Consider the following 18,184-nt stretch of genomic DNA (forward strand, 5'->3'; position numbering starts at 1 on the left):
ATTTTAAAAATGTTCAACCATAAGCCACAGTGACAGATATCCTTTGCCCTCCCAAGTCTTCTAGATGACAGGACTGTTTACTAAAATAGATAATTAGCATTGGATATCTAAAGAAAAATCAGTTTTCAAAAATACATCTCAGTTCTTTGACATTCATTGAGTCTACTATCATTACATTTTCATTCATTAAAAGAAGAAGAATTTCATTTCATTTAAAGATCACAGGAGGAAAGGCACCAAATGTTCACATGAATCATAACTTTGTAAAAATCTAGAAATACTTAGTGACTTGGCTACAGTTTTCACACTTTGCAAAGTCATACAGTGGGCCGTGTTGGACTCTTTGGTGGGACAGATTTGGGATGTTGGAATGTTTGACAACCTTGAGTTTGACCCTGACAAAGATGCAATTAAAGTTTTAAAAAAATCCAAATAGATTGATATGACAATAATAATATTAATCTATATGTCATACTGAAAAAAGAAAATAAACTAGTAAAATTAATTAAAAAGATAAAATAATAAAGTAAACAAACTGCTTAAAGTGATTGGAATGGAGAAAAACTAAATGTTAATTACACACATGCACAGAAAATAATGATTTAATTATCTGTAAGATTTTTTTTTTTACACTTTCAGTACATTTTTTCACATTATAAACTTTGACCTCAGAGCAAAAATATGGATTTATAATGAGAAATGATTTTGTTAGTCTTGTATTGTTGCTTTTAATTAAGTAAACAACTACCTGCATGATGTAAATGTAGCTCCAACTGATGTCAATATTTAGGTTTCAAACACAACCAGCTTGGGGCAGGTTTGAGCCTTCTTATCTGAAACCACCAAACCAACACTTATAACCTCAGAGACACGAAACAGAACAAACACGAAGGGAACGCTTCATTGTCTATTGAATTGAAATGAATTAAATGTCAGGAATACCAGTCTGTCCTGTTAGGGGGCATAAACCACTGTCTCCTGCTCGGATGCAAATGACAGTGATGGCAAAATGACAGAGGAGATGGCTTTGTGGATATGCCTCCTTTTTGGTGAAAGCAAGGGTGAGCTGCTCACTGAAAGAACATTTGGACAGTGCTGTCATATATATACATTTTTTCCCCATTTGAATAGAGAATAATTTTGTATTATTTGCTGTAGCCCAGTGCACGTGCTTTCTTTTTAGTGATTCATATTTTCTAACAAACAATAAAATGTTATTAAAAATAGAATTTAGAAAAAAAGGGATTTGATAAAAAGTTTTATTTCCTGTTATACCCCTTTATACCCCTCACCAAAAAGCCTTTGTTGTGCAAAACGTGAGTTAACTCTTACAGGCCTGCTGCTCATAGAGCATCACATTTTGTGCAAGTGGTTTCTCCACGTGAGAGCGTGTTATTGGAGTCACGCTGCAGCAAAGTGACGTATGTTTCCCTGTTTTCGTTCTACCTGCCTCAAGTAAAAGCAAAGTCACGCAAACATACTGAATGAGACCGGAAGCTGCTGTCAAAATAAAACCGGTGAGGATTCAGAAAGTTCTAAAAAAAAATTGTCATCCCACTAAAGCTTGCAAACACCCAAGAAATGCATAGGCTACATGAATATAACATATTGTGGATTATGTGCAAGCGCTATCAGTCATTATTAAACATTCAGTGCACCACAGTGTTTCTTTTACTTTTTGATGTTTGCATCTGTTTTGTTCCAGTGAATTATTGGCCCATCGTCTTTTCCGTTTTCTAATCATTTATGTTCCTTGAAAATTTATATGAAACACAATAAATGAATAAATAAACTTGTGGTGCGGACATATGCAGTACAGCTGGTCTTTGTAAACAGTGAGCTGTAGGCACTTTAATAGACTGTAGTCTGAGTTATCTGAAGCAAATGAACATAGCTTACCAGATTCGCATTATAGTAGTTCTCAATCTTTTTCTGACATGGCACACTTAAGCAGCCAAAGGGAAAAAAAAAATCTTACTTTTAACTGAAATATTCTTAATTCAGCATTTTGTACACAGAAAGAAATTTTTTGAGTGTTTTTAAAGGTTGTACAATAAAAACATAAATTCGGGGTTGTGTTAGTGGAAGAACGAAGTAAATCCACTTTTCAGGGGTCTCAGAGTTGAGCAGTTCATGAATCTGTAATGCAGCATTAAAAACATCCATCCGTGTTCATTGCGCGATGGGCTATGCAGCGTTTGGAAAATGGGTTTTATTTTGAAAGTCCACAGCAGGATTCATTTTTACAACTTGGGCTGTCTTAACTACCTGTCATGTTACGGGGGAGTCTCCTCTTCTCAAGTGGACTTGACGCATCGGGGATTCCTCATTAGGCTCGGTTGTATGCAGGCAGTCAGAGAGCAGGGGCAACACACGCACACGCCCGCCATCATGTTTACAGGGATGCGGACAGAGAACCGCGGAGAAAAGGGGGTCCTGGATGCAGCGACTCTGAGGCAACAGAGGAGGCTGAAACAGGCGATCCAGTTCCTCCATAAGGACTCCGCTGATCTGCTTCCTTTGGATGGATTGAAGAAACTCGGGACTTCTAAGCAGGGGGTGAGCCTCATATCTAAGACCTTCCATTATTATAGTTATAGACATTATTATATAGACATTATATAGGTGATGGGGAGGAGGACCATTGCCTCTCTCTTTCTGTGTGTGTGTGTGTGTGTGTGTGTGTGTGTGTGTGTGTGTGTGTGTGTGTGTGTGTGTGAGAGAGAGAGAGAGAGAGAGAGAGAGAGAGATTTATCAATGATCTAAAGTGAAAACCTTAATCTATATTGTTATCAGTCTGTCCATTTTCCTAACCACTTCTAGCAGGGTGGCTGGAGCACATCTCAGCTGCCACACGGTGAGAGGCAAGGTATACTCTGGAGAGACTGCCAGTCCATCACAGGGCTAAAGAGACAGACAGCTATTTAATTTGCTTACACATTCACACCAAGGGCCAATTTAGAATCACCAATGAGCCAAACATGGATGACTCTGGATTCTGTGAAGAAACCATAACACAAAAATATGTCAAAGTCAGGCGATACAGTACTTTCTAAACTGTATACATGAGCTTAAAGATGGTCTTTATATTATAGCATTTTTAGCTCAGACTGTAGATCTGATCTTAGGCTTCTACAATACTGAGGATTTATATTCAGTAGGCGTGCTTGTGTTGTTTGTAATCTCTGTTGTAGCAGCCACACAATATTCTCCAGAAGCGCCTACTGGAGGCCAAGCTGTGCAGAGGTAGGATAAACATGTCTGGAGTAACACCAAACAATGGAGAAGTTCATCTGAGCCATAGCCATGTAAATTCACAGGAGGATGAGGAGGATGACTTCATCCTCGTGCCCTGCAAGGTGGGTGGACGTTGGGCTACTTAAAAATTATTTTCAAGCACAAAATATCCGTGAATTGTTTGTATAAAGGATTTTTTTTCTTTCTTTTTTCTCCTATCTGACATGCACCTCCCCTATGTATACAGTGTTTAGGACAGGAAGTGAATTTGCTGATTGATACAGGTTGCAAGTTGAATCTGATGTCCTCTGTGACTGCGGAGAGATTTGGGTGAGATGTCTTCACTAATTTTTCATTTTCCTGACACCAGTTCATTTTTCAGTGTCTCCTAAGTATGTACTGCAAACACCTGCAGCATGTGAGGTGAGAACTGTTGACTTATTTTGTTTCCCTTTCAGTTTAAAAGAACTGGTCGAAGAGATCAAAATGGAGATCGATGGCTTCCCATTTCAGCGCAGGCTCTGCATCGATGGTCACATCAAGGAGCTCGGCCTGACCGTCGGACAAATCAGGATAACTTGCTCATTTGCCATAGTGGGTAAGGAAGACAACAATCGTTGCCTGAATGAAAATTATAAGAACACTTTTATATGAAGCAGTGTCATCATATTACTGTTCATCTATTACATCTATTTTCAGAAAGTAACACACACCTCATGTCCTTGGGCAGCAAGACTTTAAAGACACTCAAGGTAAATCTTCTGCTTTGCCACCACCATCCATCACCACCATCCATCACCACCATCCATCCTGGAGGGGAAACAACACAGTGATGTAAACAGATACAAGATAAAAGCTAGATGCTTAACTACACTAACTAAAATGGCTCTACTATAACCAGCACGGTTCTGTAATGTTTTGACATTTCTGTTTTTGCAGTGTGTGATCGATACAGAACAGCAGATCATGGTGATTGGGACAACTGTGAGGGATCAGATTCATTTTGCCAAAAGGCAATTCAGTGAAGGGTAAGATGTTTTTCTCATCTTTTAGCTTTAAAAACATTTTTTTCTTGTGCAAATTATATTTATACCTTTCAAAATAAGGTATCATGCAGTTTATCATACCTACAAATTAGTATCACGAGGTGCAATCAAACATTCAAAACCTTCACAAAACTCTCATTTTTAAATTAGGGTGTAATCCACTACTTATAGAAAGTTGTGCATTGCTGGGAGTTTTTCACACATAAAGAACCAGTGCAAAAAAAAATATCCGTACACTGCTTATTTCAAGCACCACATTTTGTTTTCTGGAGTAGTTTTGCATTTTCATTATTGTAGCAGTATATGGAAAACATAATAATGGTGACTTTCATTAATGTTAACCCTTGCTTACCTTTAATTATTAATTAAGTTGGCAAAGCCAGATCATCTTTGTGTAAGTCTAACCAAATCTGCCTCTTCTCCCCCAACTTTCGTCTCTGCAGCTCCACAGACTTCAGAGACCTGGGTTACTAATCTTCCTACCCACCAATAAACCCACACTGACCAAAAGCAATAGGAACATTTACTCCTACAACCAGATGCCTCATTGGAGAACTTCAGATTTCTACCTTCACACAGTTTCAGTTTCAGTTTGCCGGTTTGCTTGCTGCGTTTAGAAATCCTGATGCTCCACAATGACTTCACCGATCTTAACGTTGGCAGCCGTTAAGGCAGCCGTTCTCACTCTGCAGCTGCTCGCACCTGCAGGTTAACATGTAGCGTTCTTTTAGCCCAGAGTGTGTGAGTCTCGTATTAGCAGTCGCTAGAGTAGTACGTGCTGTGCAGGTAGTTAACAGAAGCTGTAATCTCTAAGATTGTGATATAACTGTGATTTTTAGCTCTTTGTAATATCCAGCAAATTAGTATTATGCTGCCAGACATGGTATTCTACAGCCGTGGAGAACAACTGTTAGTTTGTGTAGATTAGGAGCTCAGCACAACCTATTGAATACAGATTAGACGTTTCTCTACTATATTTGATAATGTTGTAAATGTATTTTCTAGTTGAATCATGTATTTGCATTGAGGTCACTGCCTTTTAATGTTTACAGGATTGTAGTGACACTTGTGATTGGTGGTTTTATCACCCAACGGAGGCAAAAGTGTACCACTGAATAAACAAATTAACGGTGACATTTTTGTGCCTTTGCTCATTTTTTCTCATGAGCTGTAGCACCATGAAAATCTTATCAGTGCCATTTTATCTGAGAGCCATTTATGAATGTGGGACCAGCTGAAGGTGACCTAATTAGAGTTGTTAATTAGAGGAAAAATCAAATAGAGTTAGGAGAAGAAAACTCCTGACACATCTGCAGAGATTAATGTCATTTTTCACAGCTGCTGTTTTTGTGTAGCTGTACCATAGCAACTGTAGCGTGACCTGGCCTGCCGACTGGTAGGTAAACAGGCCCTCCAGTGGTTATGAAGAGGGCCAGCTCGGGCTTGAACACCATGGAAACCGACATCAACAATGGGTTGAAGTTGTTGTCTGCAGCTGACTGTGATCGACACAAAAAATGTAGGTAATTTAATCTGTGTTTTAAATGTGTTATATTTCAATTGTAGTGACTCATTTTTGTAGCTGCTTTCTTTACTGAAGGAGGTTAATAACGGTGTGAGCTATTTTTGCAGACATAGAAAGAAATGTTTCAAGTTTCTCTCCGTATTTGAGTCAACTTGATGGAAGTAGATTTACTTAAGTCCTCTAACTTTACATTTGATTAGACTACATGCTTTTATTCCACTACATTTATCTGATAGTATGGTGAATTTGTAGATTTGGGGTGATATTACAAAGTACAATAAAATAAGAAAATATATATAATTAAAAATATATATATTAAAATGTAAAAAACCCAGCAAAATATAAAGTTAGTATATACAATATATACAATATATATACAGTATATGTTCAGTACATATAGTCACACATGAAAGTAATTAAATGAGTCCCATCTTCACCTATTGCAACATTAAAGAGATGTACACATTAGTATATCAGTTATTCCAATATGATCCAGTAATACAGAGTTCTAAAGTTGGCCTCTTTGCATTATGACTAATTGGAATAATTATTAAAAACATAACATTAAAAACAAAAACTGTAATTTATCTATAAATCTGTCTAATTTATCTATACATTTAGAAAAGTGCGTAAGCTGATTATTTTTCATAAAAATTGATGCAGGCGCTCAGTTTAAAATTTGGTAAAGTGTGTTCTAAAAAAAAAAAAAAAAATCTAAATAAAGATTCAAAAATGTTCACAAGATATGGAAATATTTTCATTGTTATGTGTTTTGTGCTTTTTGATAATATGTTACATTTGGCCTATAGTTCAAAGATTTTCAGGTGATTCCTTCCTTTCTCACTGTCTTTTCACTATTACAGTTTACAAAAAAGGCAAAAAATAAAAGAAAACTTTGTGATTCTTTCCCATTACCACAGTGTTACTATGACATCTGGACAGATGGTGACATGTGAGGCTGCACTGATACCACTGCTCCTGGGAAAGCAGGGATGCAACATCACGTTTGTCCTGGAATGCTCTGAGAAAATGAGAGCTGTTCTGGGGTCAGTGAAACACCTGCTGATCCAGACGTTACTGAATAAAGCGTCTCACAGGGACTCTCTCTTTAACATCATGAGCTTTTCAAGCAAGGTGATGGGGATCTGGTAATTTGGGGCTTTTAATAATTTCTTTGTATATGCTCATTTCCAGGGTAGAATGGTTGTACAGCATACTATTAACTTAAAACAAGAATCAGGTGCACAAGTTTGAATTTCTTTTAAATAACTAATCACTCTTATTCTTTCCTTTTCTTCATTTTTTTTTATCTCACCCTGAGCTTTTAGTACTTTGAGGATATTTTTTTAAGCTTGAGCAGAACCTCAGATTTACTGAGTCTTTCTTTCCCTTGAAGGTGACCTGCTGGTCCCGCCACATGTGCTCCTGTGCTCCTGACACAGTGTACATGGCTCTGTCCTGGATTCACTCCATCAGCTGCAGCTCAGGCAGAGATCTCTTGTCTGCTCTGAGTATTGCGCTCACCGACCCTGCCTGTCATGCCGTCCACCTTCTTTTCACAGGCTTTCCTGATCAACCAGAGGCCGTGCTGAGAGCTCTTCCTGCACTGGCAGTTGGGAGGCCTGTGAACGTTTTCTACTTGCAAGATATAGGAAATAAACTGGACAGAAACACTAGGGACTATCTGCAGTCTTTCACACAGACCACAAGGGGGAGCTGTTATCTGATTCCATTCGATTTGAATGGCACGCTGGAGAAGGTATAGGCGACTGAGAGTTGCTCGGTAGTTCTAAAAAATAGGCCCCACAGTGAATGTGAGTCTGAGTATGTGTGGTTCTATTACTGCTGTCAGGTGATTCCTCTGTACGTTGCTGAGAGCCAACCATCACTGCCAAGCTTCAATCCAGCCAAGTGGTGCTGTCCCCCCACCTCTGTCACAATACCACAGCTGCACCACATATCTTCACCCCTGCTCAGGTCTAGTTGCACAATTTTTCTATCTTTTTAAATTTTGAGCATTGTTTTAACAACAATTTAACACTATAGAAGCAGTCGGAGTATTCCCAATCTTCCGGTTACCTCCTGTATCCTGTCTGGTCAAACCCTAAGCAGCCCAGAATTCTTCCCAGGATGCAGAGTCCTGGCCAGGAGAGAGCGGGATGGCCTTTATTACATGGGCACTGTCATAAAACAAATACAGGTGACACATGACTGTTGAATATTGTTTCTACTGCAGCTAATACGGGCTAATACAGTTATTTACTCTTGCAAAAGCACAACTGTTTTAAAAATTAAACTATACATTTACAGTATTTTCTGACTTTAAGTTTAAGGGTATTCAGCCACACCACTTTTAATGTATTACCATCTGGATGAGTGCACAGGGCCACATCAGCTGCACTGAGCAGGGCTCTCATTGATGCTGACTGCTTTAATAAGCACTTTGCCCGAAAATTGTGCCCAGTGTTTTCCCAATTTTCCCATCTGTCCCAGCTGTCATAGGGTCCGTGGTGGGGTAGATCTAGGTAAGGTCGCCAATCTCTCACAAGGCTCTCCTTGTGCCATCCCATTTAAAAAGTGGTGGAAAAGCTCCTGGTGTTTAGAGGAAAAGCAGAATAAATATAGAGCATTTAATCTATTGTGGTGCAGCTTCAGTACAATCCAACAAAAACTGATCATAAAAATATAACCTGATGAGCCAAAGTTAAAAAAAAAGTTTTAGTCTCAAAGTCACTGCTCTTATCCAAAAGTCAGATGCTAACGGACTAAAAATCTAATTTTAAAAAAGGGACGAGTAAATATTTGAAGACTGTCTTCCAATTTTAGGGCTGCAGTGAAATTTGGGTGGTTGACTTTGACCATACAGAAAGTGCAACGTTTGAGATTGCCTCCTTCCAGCGCCAGCTCGTTTGTTCACTTGACATGGTCAATGACAGCAGAGATTGCACATGCAGGTTGGCTCCTGGTGATGCTGTCCTGTCACCATGGGAACAAGATCTGAGAAGATACGGTCCAGGTCAAGTGGTGGCAGCCGCAGAACATAGAGATGGTTATGGAGGTACGGCAGAAGTCGTATATTTTATATTATAACATCATCATATGACATTCAGTGGTGTGGATACAATCAAGGATATTTTTCTTTATAGTCAATAATTCTAATGAGAAGGTTTTCAAACGAGAGACTTGTTTCCTAAGATAAATATTCATATAATAAATCACCAATGTCTGTTCATGATCACCATCTGTAATCCACTCAAAGGGCTCACTCTTCCTTCCTGTAGGTAACGGTGTTAGAAGCCTCCGGGTGCTGATGTGGAATAGTTGTGTGTATGTGCTTCCTGAAAGTCTGCTTTTGCCCATTTCTGCTTCTCGCCATGCAAGAATAGTACGGGAGCTCCAAGCAGTCACTCACAATCAGTGCTGCAGCTGGCTTTGTGCCCCCCAGCTGTACTGCACCGACTGCTGCCATTCAGAATGTGCCTCTTGCTACTGTTCATCCTGTTTAGTTCCACCCAGTCTTGGAGCTAGCTTTGGAAAATCAGATGAACTTGATAAAACAGAGCAAGTCAAGCAGGTGGACCGCAGAGATGCAGATGTGAGGACGAGTGACCCCGAGTTGCCATCTTCCTCCTCCTCATCTCTTTCCCATGATGAGACCAGAGCATCAACATCTCCTTCAGTGAAGATAAGAAGTAAACAACAGCGTCCTCCCTGGAGATACTGGAGAAGAACTGGACCAGAACCACAGCACAGGCAGCCAGGTGAGAATCAGACACACACTGAGTTAATAACTTCTGATCAAAAGAAAAGTGGGCAAAAAAAAAAAGAAACCTTGTGAAAAAATAGATCACAGGAAGATTCCACTTGAGATATCACATAAACAAATGGGTTCTACAGTGCTTGAGGTTAATGACACATTTACTGAGAACACTGGAGTGTTACTGTTAGAAGACAGGAAATATTGAAATTGAAGACTTATTCACATCATGTTTAAAATCCCTTGTCATCTACTTAAGTGTATGAAATTAAACATTTTAAAAGACATTGTACCTGACCTTATGTTACCTGGTTGAATTTTTGTTAGTAAACTCATAAATAACTTGAAAAAAAAAATCAGTGTATTTCCATCTGCTAGTCTGTTCTTATCCAATCTTAAAAACATCCGATCCTCTTCGACTTTTTTGGGTGTATTACTGGGGCCCCCAGTATGTGCTGTGTAGAGTGGTCCTGAAACCCTTTCGATGATGTTTTTCATATTTTGATTAAATGTTATTCTGTTACCTTTATAGCAGATGCTGCATGCTACACAGTGTGGGCGCACATGAACACATGCATGTTATTTTTGATGTATTGTAAACATAAATGCATTCCCAGTCCTTTTACCCTCACGTTTTACGGTCACAAATAAGTGCAAACTTGTCTCACAAAATGTTAATAAAGATGCAACATGCTGTTTTTGATGATAGTAGTATACAGTATGCGTTCTGATATGTGTGCAATATACATGAGCTCAGATGGAATTTATTTTTTTGTGCAGGGAGTGCTGCTCCCAGGAGGACAACCCAACCTGTGAGTTTCAGCATCCCTGAACCACAAATTAGTGCCTCACCAAATCACAGCTCCCTGTTCCAGTCACTTCCTGGCACCAGAGGAAGAAGAGCAAACATTAGAGACATTTTGTCCACAACCAGCTTCAAACCTCGACCACCAGTGGGACTGCAGTCTCTCTGAGAACAATGCCACTATATTTACATATTATCTCAGTGTAAACTTGTGTACAGTGTACAGTGCATGCTGAAGAGCCAAACAAAAAACTGATTACAAAAATATTTTATTTCAATACACTGATGTGGTCTTAGTGCAGGTAAGAATGTGTTTAAGTGCATTACAGTAAAATAAAATGTAAACTCTTAATGCAAAAATCTATATACAAGAAGCAAGAAACAAACAAAGAGTATGTGCAATGGTCAGTTGTTATTGAAGTGACACAGGTTTGGTCAGCTGAGGGGTCAGAGGTCAAAGGTGAGGTTGACACTCTCCCCAGCTTTAACACTGACCAGCTGAGTCTGCTGCTGTGACTCTGCCACACTGGCAGTGATGGCATATGTTCCAGGTGAAAGCTCGATATAAAAATCCTCACTGGATCCAGACACGCGGTTCTGAAAGCAACAAATAAAAAGATTTTAATGCAATGATTATTTTTTACATTTTAGATGAATTAAAGTCAAACTTTTTGACAACATGTAAATAGTAAAACTCAGGCCCCCAAACTGAAATGCAAACTTGATCTATACAACTTCAAAGGAGTTTCCTGAATTCTGCTGGTACTGTCTATGCCACTGTAAAATGCTAACTTTCTGAAGCCTCCAACTCAATTTTTTGTTTCGCTTTTCCTCATGATCAAGCCACTTTTTTGGCCAACAAATTACCTAATGTAAATTGCTTAAATATAAAGCCTTAAATGCTCTGGGTTTGTCAGCCTCTGAGCTTTTCCTATTCCAAATAATCAAAAACATTCTTAACAACGCAGAAGTACTTGGTATTTGTTGCATTTCCTGGTTGGTAGCGCAGCTGATGTCTTTGCAGATGCTGGCTGTGTGTGAAACCTGGACATGTGGTTCTTTTCAATGTCACTGGGCTGCGTGCAACAACCAGACTTGTAAAATCTCTGCAACAAAGACAAAATCCACATTTTATTCTCCCAGGTCTGTAGCTGGAAGTCCACATAGAGGTGCTTTGGGACATAGTCACTAACTTTGCAATGACTAGTGGTTTGTGCAATGAACTCAGCGATTTTTGCAAAGGCATCATCAAGCTCTGTGGGATTTCTCTGGAAAAGCAAGAGATGAAAAGAGACAAGCTGATAAAAAAACAAAAACAAAACTTTGAACAAAGAATTTTCAGTATTTATATTTAGATTACATTATAAGGTTATATTATTATAAATATTAAAGGTGAAAGATAAAAGCACCTCGTCAGCTATATCTGTGTCTTCATCTGCCATAGTGGGGTTTTGGGATGCAGTGCTCGCCCAGTCCACACTCCGCCTGGAGGCTCGCTGCAGCACCTCCAAGCCCAGACTGGCAGAGCGCTGCAGGGAGGACTCCAGCCAGGCTTGGCTGTCCATGGGTAGGTATAGGGAAAAACTCAGGTGCACTTCACCCAAGGAACGGGCACCAAGAACGCTTTAAGATCGCTTTACAGGACACAAATATTGAAAAGACAAGAATTTAATTGTAAATATACCAGTCGAGTTTAAAAAATAATAATAATACAACAAAAGAATTTACCACTTACTGGGATTTTTTAAAACTAGGATGTCAAACTGCTCTGTGGATCCAGCATATCTAATAGGCATCTGATTTTCTAATCTGATATTGAGAAAACCCTTTTTCAGCTGCTTCGTAAGAAACACAATATGTCAGAAAACAAGTTAACAGAGCTACATCAGTGCAAAAATAAGACTGTGTTAACAAATTTTGGCCAGTTAACAAAGATCAATGTTTTTTTTTTCCCTCCGACAAGGTTTGAACCAACTATAATCACCTTAAATGCAGTGTGGGAAACAGAAACGTATGGGACGGATATCCTAGAAACAGCGCATGCGTGCAAATTAAATCAGCTGGGCTGTCACTTCTTTCTGAAGCTACTTACTTTCAACTGTTAAGCACAGACCCGTTTCCCTCGATGGAAGCTCAGGAACACCGAGACGTGAAACACTTCGAAGTGCACGCCTCACATTCTAGAGCATGACGTTGTCATAGAGCACATTCTGCTTATTCCAGGAACCGTCAACAAACCTCAGGTCAGGAGACTATTCGTCTACCTGCTCTGCACGTTTAACATGTACGCAGGTTACTGTCTGAATGCAAAGTTAGAGAAAACTGTGCTCCGTACACTTACGCTCTGGCTTTGACGTTTGCCTCGTTTCAGTCGCATTCACGTCACGCTTTTAGCTGCTTTCAAATGACACGGCAGGAAATCGTACATATTAAAGCCCGCCCCTTAGTGGTGGAGGAAGTATTCAAATCATGAACCAGAGTGAAATTCATGCGTTTAAAATGTCTGCACAATCACGAAAATATTGCTTCAAGTCACTTGTTGTGCTGTACCTTGTTATTTTTTCTGTGCGGTTTTGTGGAAAGCAAATAATGAATATTTTGATTGTGGATTAGTCTGCATTTTTGTTTCTATCAATCAGCTAGTTAATTCATATAACTTCAAATAAAAAGAATAAAAAGGAAAAGCAAATAAAAGAGCAGGACTGTCCCTAACTATCCTGAATCTGCAGTGAAATTCATAATTGAACTTCTTAAGTTCATGTTGCCATGTCTAGCACACTGCCAGTGTTTCCAAGGAAAGCTCTTAAAATGATGGACAACTTTCATGACAATTACTGAATTGTTTCAGCTTTGCTTGCACACAGATGCAATTGAGAAAACTTTAATATTTACTGATATTAAAGTTTTATTTTTGACAGTTTTATTCTATACATGACTTGTCAGATGCACCATTTCGGGCCTCCAGACATAAAAAACAAGCTGTTAAGTTATATCTGGTAGTTTGTGTTGGGTATCACCGTCCCAATAAACAAAATTCTTTTACAGGTAGCAGTTTAAAAGCAGCTGATTAAGCACTATATAAACAAGTTCCTTAGAAATTTGAATATACATTTTGCCTCTAATTGGAATGACGTGACAAAAAACATTATCAGGATTAACTTTCTGACCATTTCTTTAATTGTTCAATGTAGTGCTGACTTTCTGAAGCACAAATGGCAAAATTTGTATTTTTTTTGGTGAGTTTATATTATTATTACCAAAAGCATAGCAATACCGTTTCATTGTAAGTCATTAGAAACGACTGACTTTTGCTATATTAAAAGAACAAAACAGGAAGTCTGTGCATTTTTAAAGATTGTTCAGTCTGCAACTTGTACACTTGTCAAAAAGATTTTACAAGGACAAGACCAACAGTGCTGAGGACCCAGGTGATTTCCTCACATGAAAAAGTTTCCTCTGCTCCTCACACCTTTCAATCAAAATTAACAGCATCTCTTCAGTTTCCATGCCAATCAAATTGCAACTTGGGAGTAGGAAAAAAAAAATACACACACACAAGTTTCCATTTATACAGTTTATTTCTGCAAAAACACACAGACAAGATCGTTATGCCATCAGCACGCAGGCTCCTCCCACTGCCTTGATCTTCTCCTCGGCCTGTCGGCTGAAGAACTTGGCCTTGACGATCACAGGCTGCTTGGGCAGCTTGCCTTTGCCCAGGACTTTGTAATAGCCCTGCGAAGGAAAGCACAGATGGAGATCATTATTTTATCTGACAATACACTGTAATATTTTCTTATAAGACTAACAGCTAAAACTACGACATGTAAGCCAAACTAAGATGAACTGATAACCACCACAAACAAAACCACACTAGTTAAGTAAAAAACGTCTGTCGACCCAACAAAACTCAAACGTTAGAAATTGGCTTGTCGAGGAAAAAGGCTGCTGTTTCAACTCTAGCCAGAGACACAAATCCCCTTGCATCAGGGGCTATGCCCAGTATAACTTTCTGTAAGAAGGGAGTGTGCTAACGTGAGCACAATAAGCAAAATGCAGCAAAACAAAAGTCAAGTTTTAATAGACAAGAGTAACTAGTCTATAAAAATGAAAGTATGTTTACAAAAAGAAATAATTTTCAATGACTGAAAACAGGAAAATTATCTGGTACAAATCCAGACTTTATAGCTCTTTAAAAATGTAAATGTCTGAGTATATATATTTTTTTTTCCCTCCATTTTACACAAAGAGTCCTGAAAGCAGAAAAATTAAGGAAAACCAAAAAGTCTTAAATCTGTTTTATTAGCACTATGTACACTCTTGCACCAAATTCATCATAAACCCATCCAAAAGGTTTAACTTTCCATGAGTGTTTCAACTTTTTAAAGGACACCTGTTCTTTAAAAAAACAAAACCAAGAAAACGGTTTCTGATGTCTGATTCCAGCTGCTCAACAAGAAAACAATCCAATTTCCTAAGGTGATACTCAATGCCGACAAGTCGACATGCCACCACCAACTCCAAGCTACAGTAGAGGAACAAGAACTCCCGTAAAGATTTGAAAGGTCCAATTATTATGACGAGAACATTTTTAATAATAGCAAGATTTAGCAATACTTACAGCGCGCACAGCATCGATGATGGGGGCGGGTCCTTCAGGCTTCTTGCTGTAGTTGATCCTGGTCTGCTCGCTCACCAGTGTCCACAGCTTGTCCAGGTTGATGGTAGGGCAGTGGGAGGTATTCCTCTTCAGGTGGTAATGTCTCATGCCCACCTTACCAAAGTATCCTGGATGGCTGAGGACAAACAAGAGGAAAGAAAAGAAAATGTTTTCAAACTAGAGCAACAAACACTAATATTTTAAATATTAACGTTTAATTGAAGTTACTTTTGACATTCAAATTTAGTGGAATACTATAAACTACAGCCCCAATTCTAATGTGATGGGTGCATCAGCAAGGTGTATTAGAGTGTTTGTAACTGCCCATGTGGATGACTGGACTATAGGAGAGGCCAGTCGGTGAGTAGGACCAGTCTTTAATCTAAGAGGACTCAAGCACACCAAGACAATGAAGTCTGTCAAGATGAGATTCTAGTCTCTATAGAAACATTAGATAAATGCATTTCTCTTCCTACAGCCTTTTTTACAAGCAGGTAAAAACTAATCAGCACATCTCTTAACTGGACAGCAGAACTAACCCTGCATAAATGTGTTCCACAGATGAGCACAGTTCCCAAATTGGGAGAAAGTTCAATAAATTCTTTGTGTTCATAATACACAGTATCAGTGCACTGCTCTCCATATCTTTCAATAATATATTGCATGGCAGTTTTCACCAAGTAGACTTGGGCTGAGTAAATAACCTCTGTAGTGGGGATGGTCTACTATGTTTCTGATTTACTGGATGAAATCTTCACTCTTTCTTTGAAAACGCAGCTGTTTAGGTATTAATCTACAGAAAGACTGGCCAAGCTGCTGTGGTGGCATCTCAATCAGCTACCTCAACTCTCTTCTGCCTGTGTGAGGTACACTCCAATTCCACTGCCCTACAGTGACAGTAGTCCTTGTTCTGCTGTAGCTCACCAAGGCTGCGGAGCAGAACAGGGAATATTGTCAGCAGCCACAACTCAGCTGATGTAACTCGAGTCCGTCTACAGGTTGAGAGACTTGCTGAATTTGCCGCCAATTAATTTTGTTATATATTACAGCAAGCTCTATAGTACACAATAAATATTAAACTATTACTGTAAAACCTAAAAAGTGGAAATTGCTGCAATATAAAGCTGTCTGCATGCAATTCACTGTCAATTTTTTTTCTCCCACATGCTGCTAATGCATCATTAATCCCCCCTCCCAACCGGAAAAATTTCTACCTGCGCTGAGCATGCGTGTTTACTTCCTGATAAGGAAAAATATGGCGACAGCCGGAGTTACAGAGGAGCGAGGCAATGAGACTGTTTGGATTTCACAAGGAGACAAAATACGGTAATTTGCAAGACATGCCATAAAACTACTGACACAAAAAGTACCACAAATTTATTCCATCAGCTGAAAAGTCATCCACTGCAAAATGAAGCCCGTTTTAAACCCTGCATGTCAGCGTCTCCCACACAGCAAAGAAACGTTAAATAAACCAGCTGTGATACCTGTGACGGTTGTAGGTTAGTTGTTTTTATAGCCACTATCTAAACGTTCGTTCCTGTAATGTAAGGCCATCACATTTTTTGGTTTACAATTTTTATGTTATAAGAACAAAAGAGCATCTTTCTAATCTCAATTGTTTTAACTTGTCTTGTGAATTCTTGCCAATGTCCCTTTTTGTTGCTATGATCTTTTGTTTGTTAAACATCTAATGTTGACCACAGAAAGAGACTTACTGTGACAGTATTGTCATTTGTCAAAAACCTCTGTGTGCAACAAATGGTAAAAAAAACCCCAAACATTTCAATTCATTCAGATATATTATTGTCAAAAATATAAAACAGTTAATTTGAAAGAGTATAGCAGTGCAATTTTAGGCTCTATATAGCTGAAAATAGGGTTTTTTTGTGATACAGCCAAAAATATTGTGACATTAGATTTTCCTCATATTACGCAGCCCTACTGCTTTAGCGACAAAACCTGGCTTTATCTCTAAAGGAATCCAACACAACAACCCAAATCATATCAGGCAACACGGAGGGACATCATAATCTAACTTAAATATCTGAGGTAAAAGCATACTTTGTGTATTTTTAGACATATTACCTTACAAAGACTTTTATGGCGAAATACAGGAAAGCCAGGTTTATTGAGTTCCACTTTACAGTAGTCACACTGTACTCAAATTTCACTAATATCATTATGAGTGACTTACTATTTGTCGAAATTGATTCTGTGATGATGCATGCCACCAGCATTACCACGACCTCCAGGATGCTTCCTGTGCTTGCCTGTGGAGAGAGTCGGTAAACGTTTACTCCATCTCCATATCGTCCGGGGATGAAAAACAATCAATTAAAACTTGTGTCAAAAAGAGTATACTCACCAACGCGACCATGTCCGTGGCTGACATGTCCTCGGAGTTTCCTGGTCTTCGACTTCTTGGTAGGCTGTGAGCAAAGATTTTGCAGTTATTGTTAAAGAAAAGATGAGGTTTATTTGAAACATTAGCTCCCGTCTAGCAAAATAACAGACTTAACAGTCCGGCAGGTCGACTGTGATGTTAGTCTGCTAAGAATCTGTAATAAAATGAGTATACATAGCATGTTTTCCCCACATAAACGCTAAAGTAAACCGCTTAGTTTGTACGAGTACTTGCATGCTGCTTAGCATGTAGGAGGCTAATGCTAGCTCAACCACCTTTATCGGCAGGTTTAACGCGTTATGCCAATGGTTGTTTCAGGGTTACACCACCACCACCTTGCACATTTAAGTCTCACTACCGTTGTCAAAAAAATGTTTGTTTTCTGCGTGTGGGTAAAACTGTAGATTCCCTGCTAGAGCCGAGGCCCAGGAGAAGCGACATATCACACAGTAAACCCATCAAAGTCCTCACAGAAATGAGTAAATAACGGTAATAACACCCAACATTTATTCCTACAACATGAGTGTATTATAAGTCACCATCTAAAGTGGATTATTTTATACAGGTTAGTAAGGATGGAAGTAGATTTAACCCAGTTTGGGTGCACAGGGATAAAACGTAGAACCTACCATCTTGGAGGCTAGTTGAAAGAGGAACGGGATTCGGAACGAACGCGATTTTGTGCGAGATTTGCCCCCAACAATACAAAGTGCAATAATTCCATAGCGACATCTGGTGATTGATGAT

At 39.0% G+C, this 18,184-nt stretch overlaps 4 protein-coding genes and 1 non-coding gene across 5 annotated transcripts; 2 read left to right on the forward strand and 3 right to left on the reverse strand.

The window, feature by feature from the left end:
• The first annotated feature begins 2,236 nt into the window (after positions 1 to 2,236).
• On the forward strand, positions 2,237 to 5,417 carry LOC146515064 (nuclear receptor-interacting protein 3-like). Its single transcript, XM_085165801.1, has 7 exons — positions 2,237 to 2,559; positions 3,195 to 3,359; positions 3,485 to 3,567; positions 3,696 to 3,835; positions 3,937 to 3,989; positions 4,177 to 4,265; positions 4,727 to 5,417. The coding sequence occupies exons 1-7, from the start codon at positions 2,344 to 2,346 to the stop codon at positions 4,755 to 4,757; spliced, it is 777 nt and encodes a 258-aa protein (XP_085021927.1). The 5' UTR covers positions 2,237 to 2,343; the 3' UTR covers positions 4,758 to 5,417.
• A 1,110-nt stretch (positions 5,418 to 6,527) lies between these two features.
• c7h11orf16 (chromosome 7 C11orf16 homolog) lies at positions 6,528 to 13,603 on the forward strand. The gene is made up of 7 exons (XM_085165805.1): positions 6,528 to 6,942; positions 7,205 to 7,567; positions 7,661 to 7,785; positions 7,855 to 8,008; positions 8,635 to 8,866; positions 9,090 to 9,569; positions 10,346 to 13,603. The coding sequence occupies exons 1-7, from the start codon at positions 6,736 to 6,738 to the stop codon at positions 10,537 to 10,539; spliced, it is 1,755 nt and encodes a 584-aa protein (XP_085021931.1). The 5' UTR covers positions 6,528 to 6,735; the 3' UTR covers positions 10,540 to 13,603.
• On the reverse strand, positions 10,644 to 12,946 carry akip1 (A kinase (PRKA) interacting protein 1). The gene is made up of 5 exons (XM_085165803.1): positions 12,463 to 12,946; positions 11,780 to 12,004; positions 11,564 to 11,638; positions 11,345 to 11,476; positions 10,644 to 10,967 (listed from the first exon to the last, which is right to left on the reverse strand). Exons 2-5 carry the CDS (start codon positions 11,933 to 11,935, stop codon positions 10,818 to 10,820), a joined length of 513 nt encoding a protein of 170 aa, XP_085021929.1. The 5' UTR covers positions 11,936 to 12,004; positions 12,463 to 12,946; the 3' UTR covers positions 10,644 to 10,817.
• Positions 13,604 to 13,929: 326 nt separating the features above from the next.
• On the reverse strand, positions 13,930 to 18,150 carry rpl27a (ribosomal protein L27a). Its single transcript, XM_085165804.1, has 5 exons — positions 18,067 to 18,150; positions 17,399 to 17,462; positions 17,228 to 17,303; positions 14,992 to 15,166; positions 13,930 to 14,105 (listed from the first exon to the last, which is right to left on the reverse strand). Exons 1-5 carry the CDS (start codon positions 18,067 to 18,069, stop codon positions 13,977 to 13,979), a joined length of 447 nt encoding a protein of 148 aa, XP_085021930.1. The 5' UTR covers positions 18,070 to 18,150; the 3' UTR covers positions 13,930 to 13,976.
• LOC146515068 (small nucleolar RNA SNORA3/SNORA45 family) lies at positions 15,343 to 15,473 on the reverse strand. Its single transcript, XR_014875533.1, has one exon. It is a non-coding gene; the product is annotated as a small nucleolar RNA SNORA3/SNORA45 family (small nucleolar RNA).
• Positions 18,151 to 18,184: the final 34 nt, after the last annotated feature.

This window comes from Neolamprologus multifasciatus, chromosome 7 (assembly GCF_963576455.1).
Source record: "Neolamprologus multifasciatus chromosome 7, fNeoMul1.2, whole genome shotgun sequence".
NCBI classification, from domain to species: Eukaryota; Metazoa; Chordata; class Actinopteri; order Cichliformes; family Cichlidae; genus Neolamprologus; species Neolamprologus multifasciatus.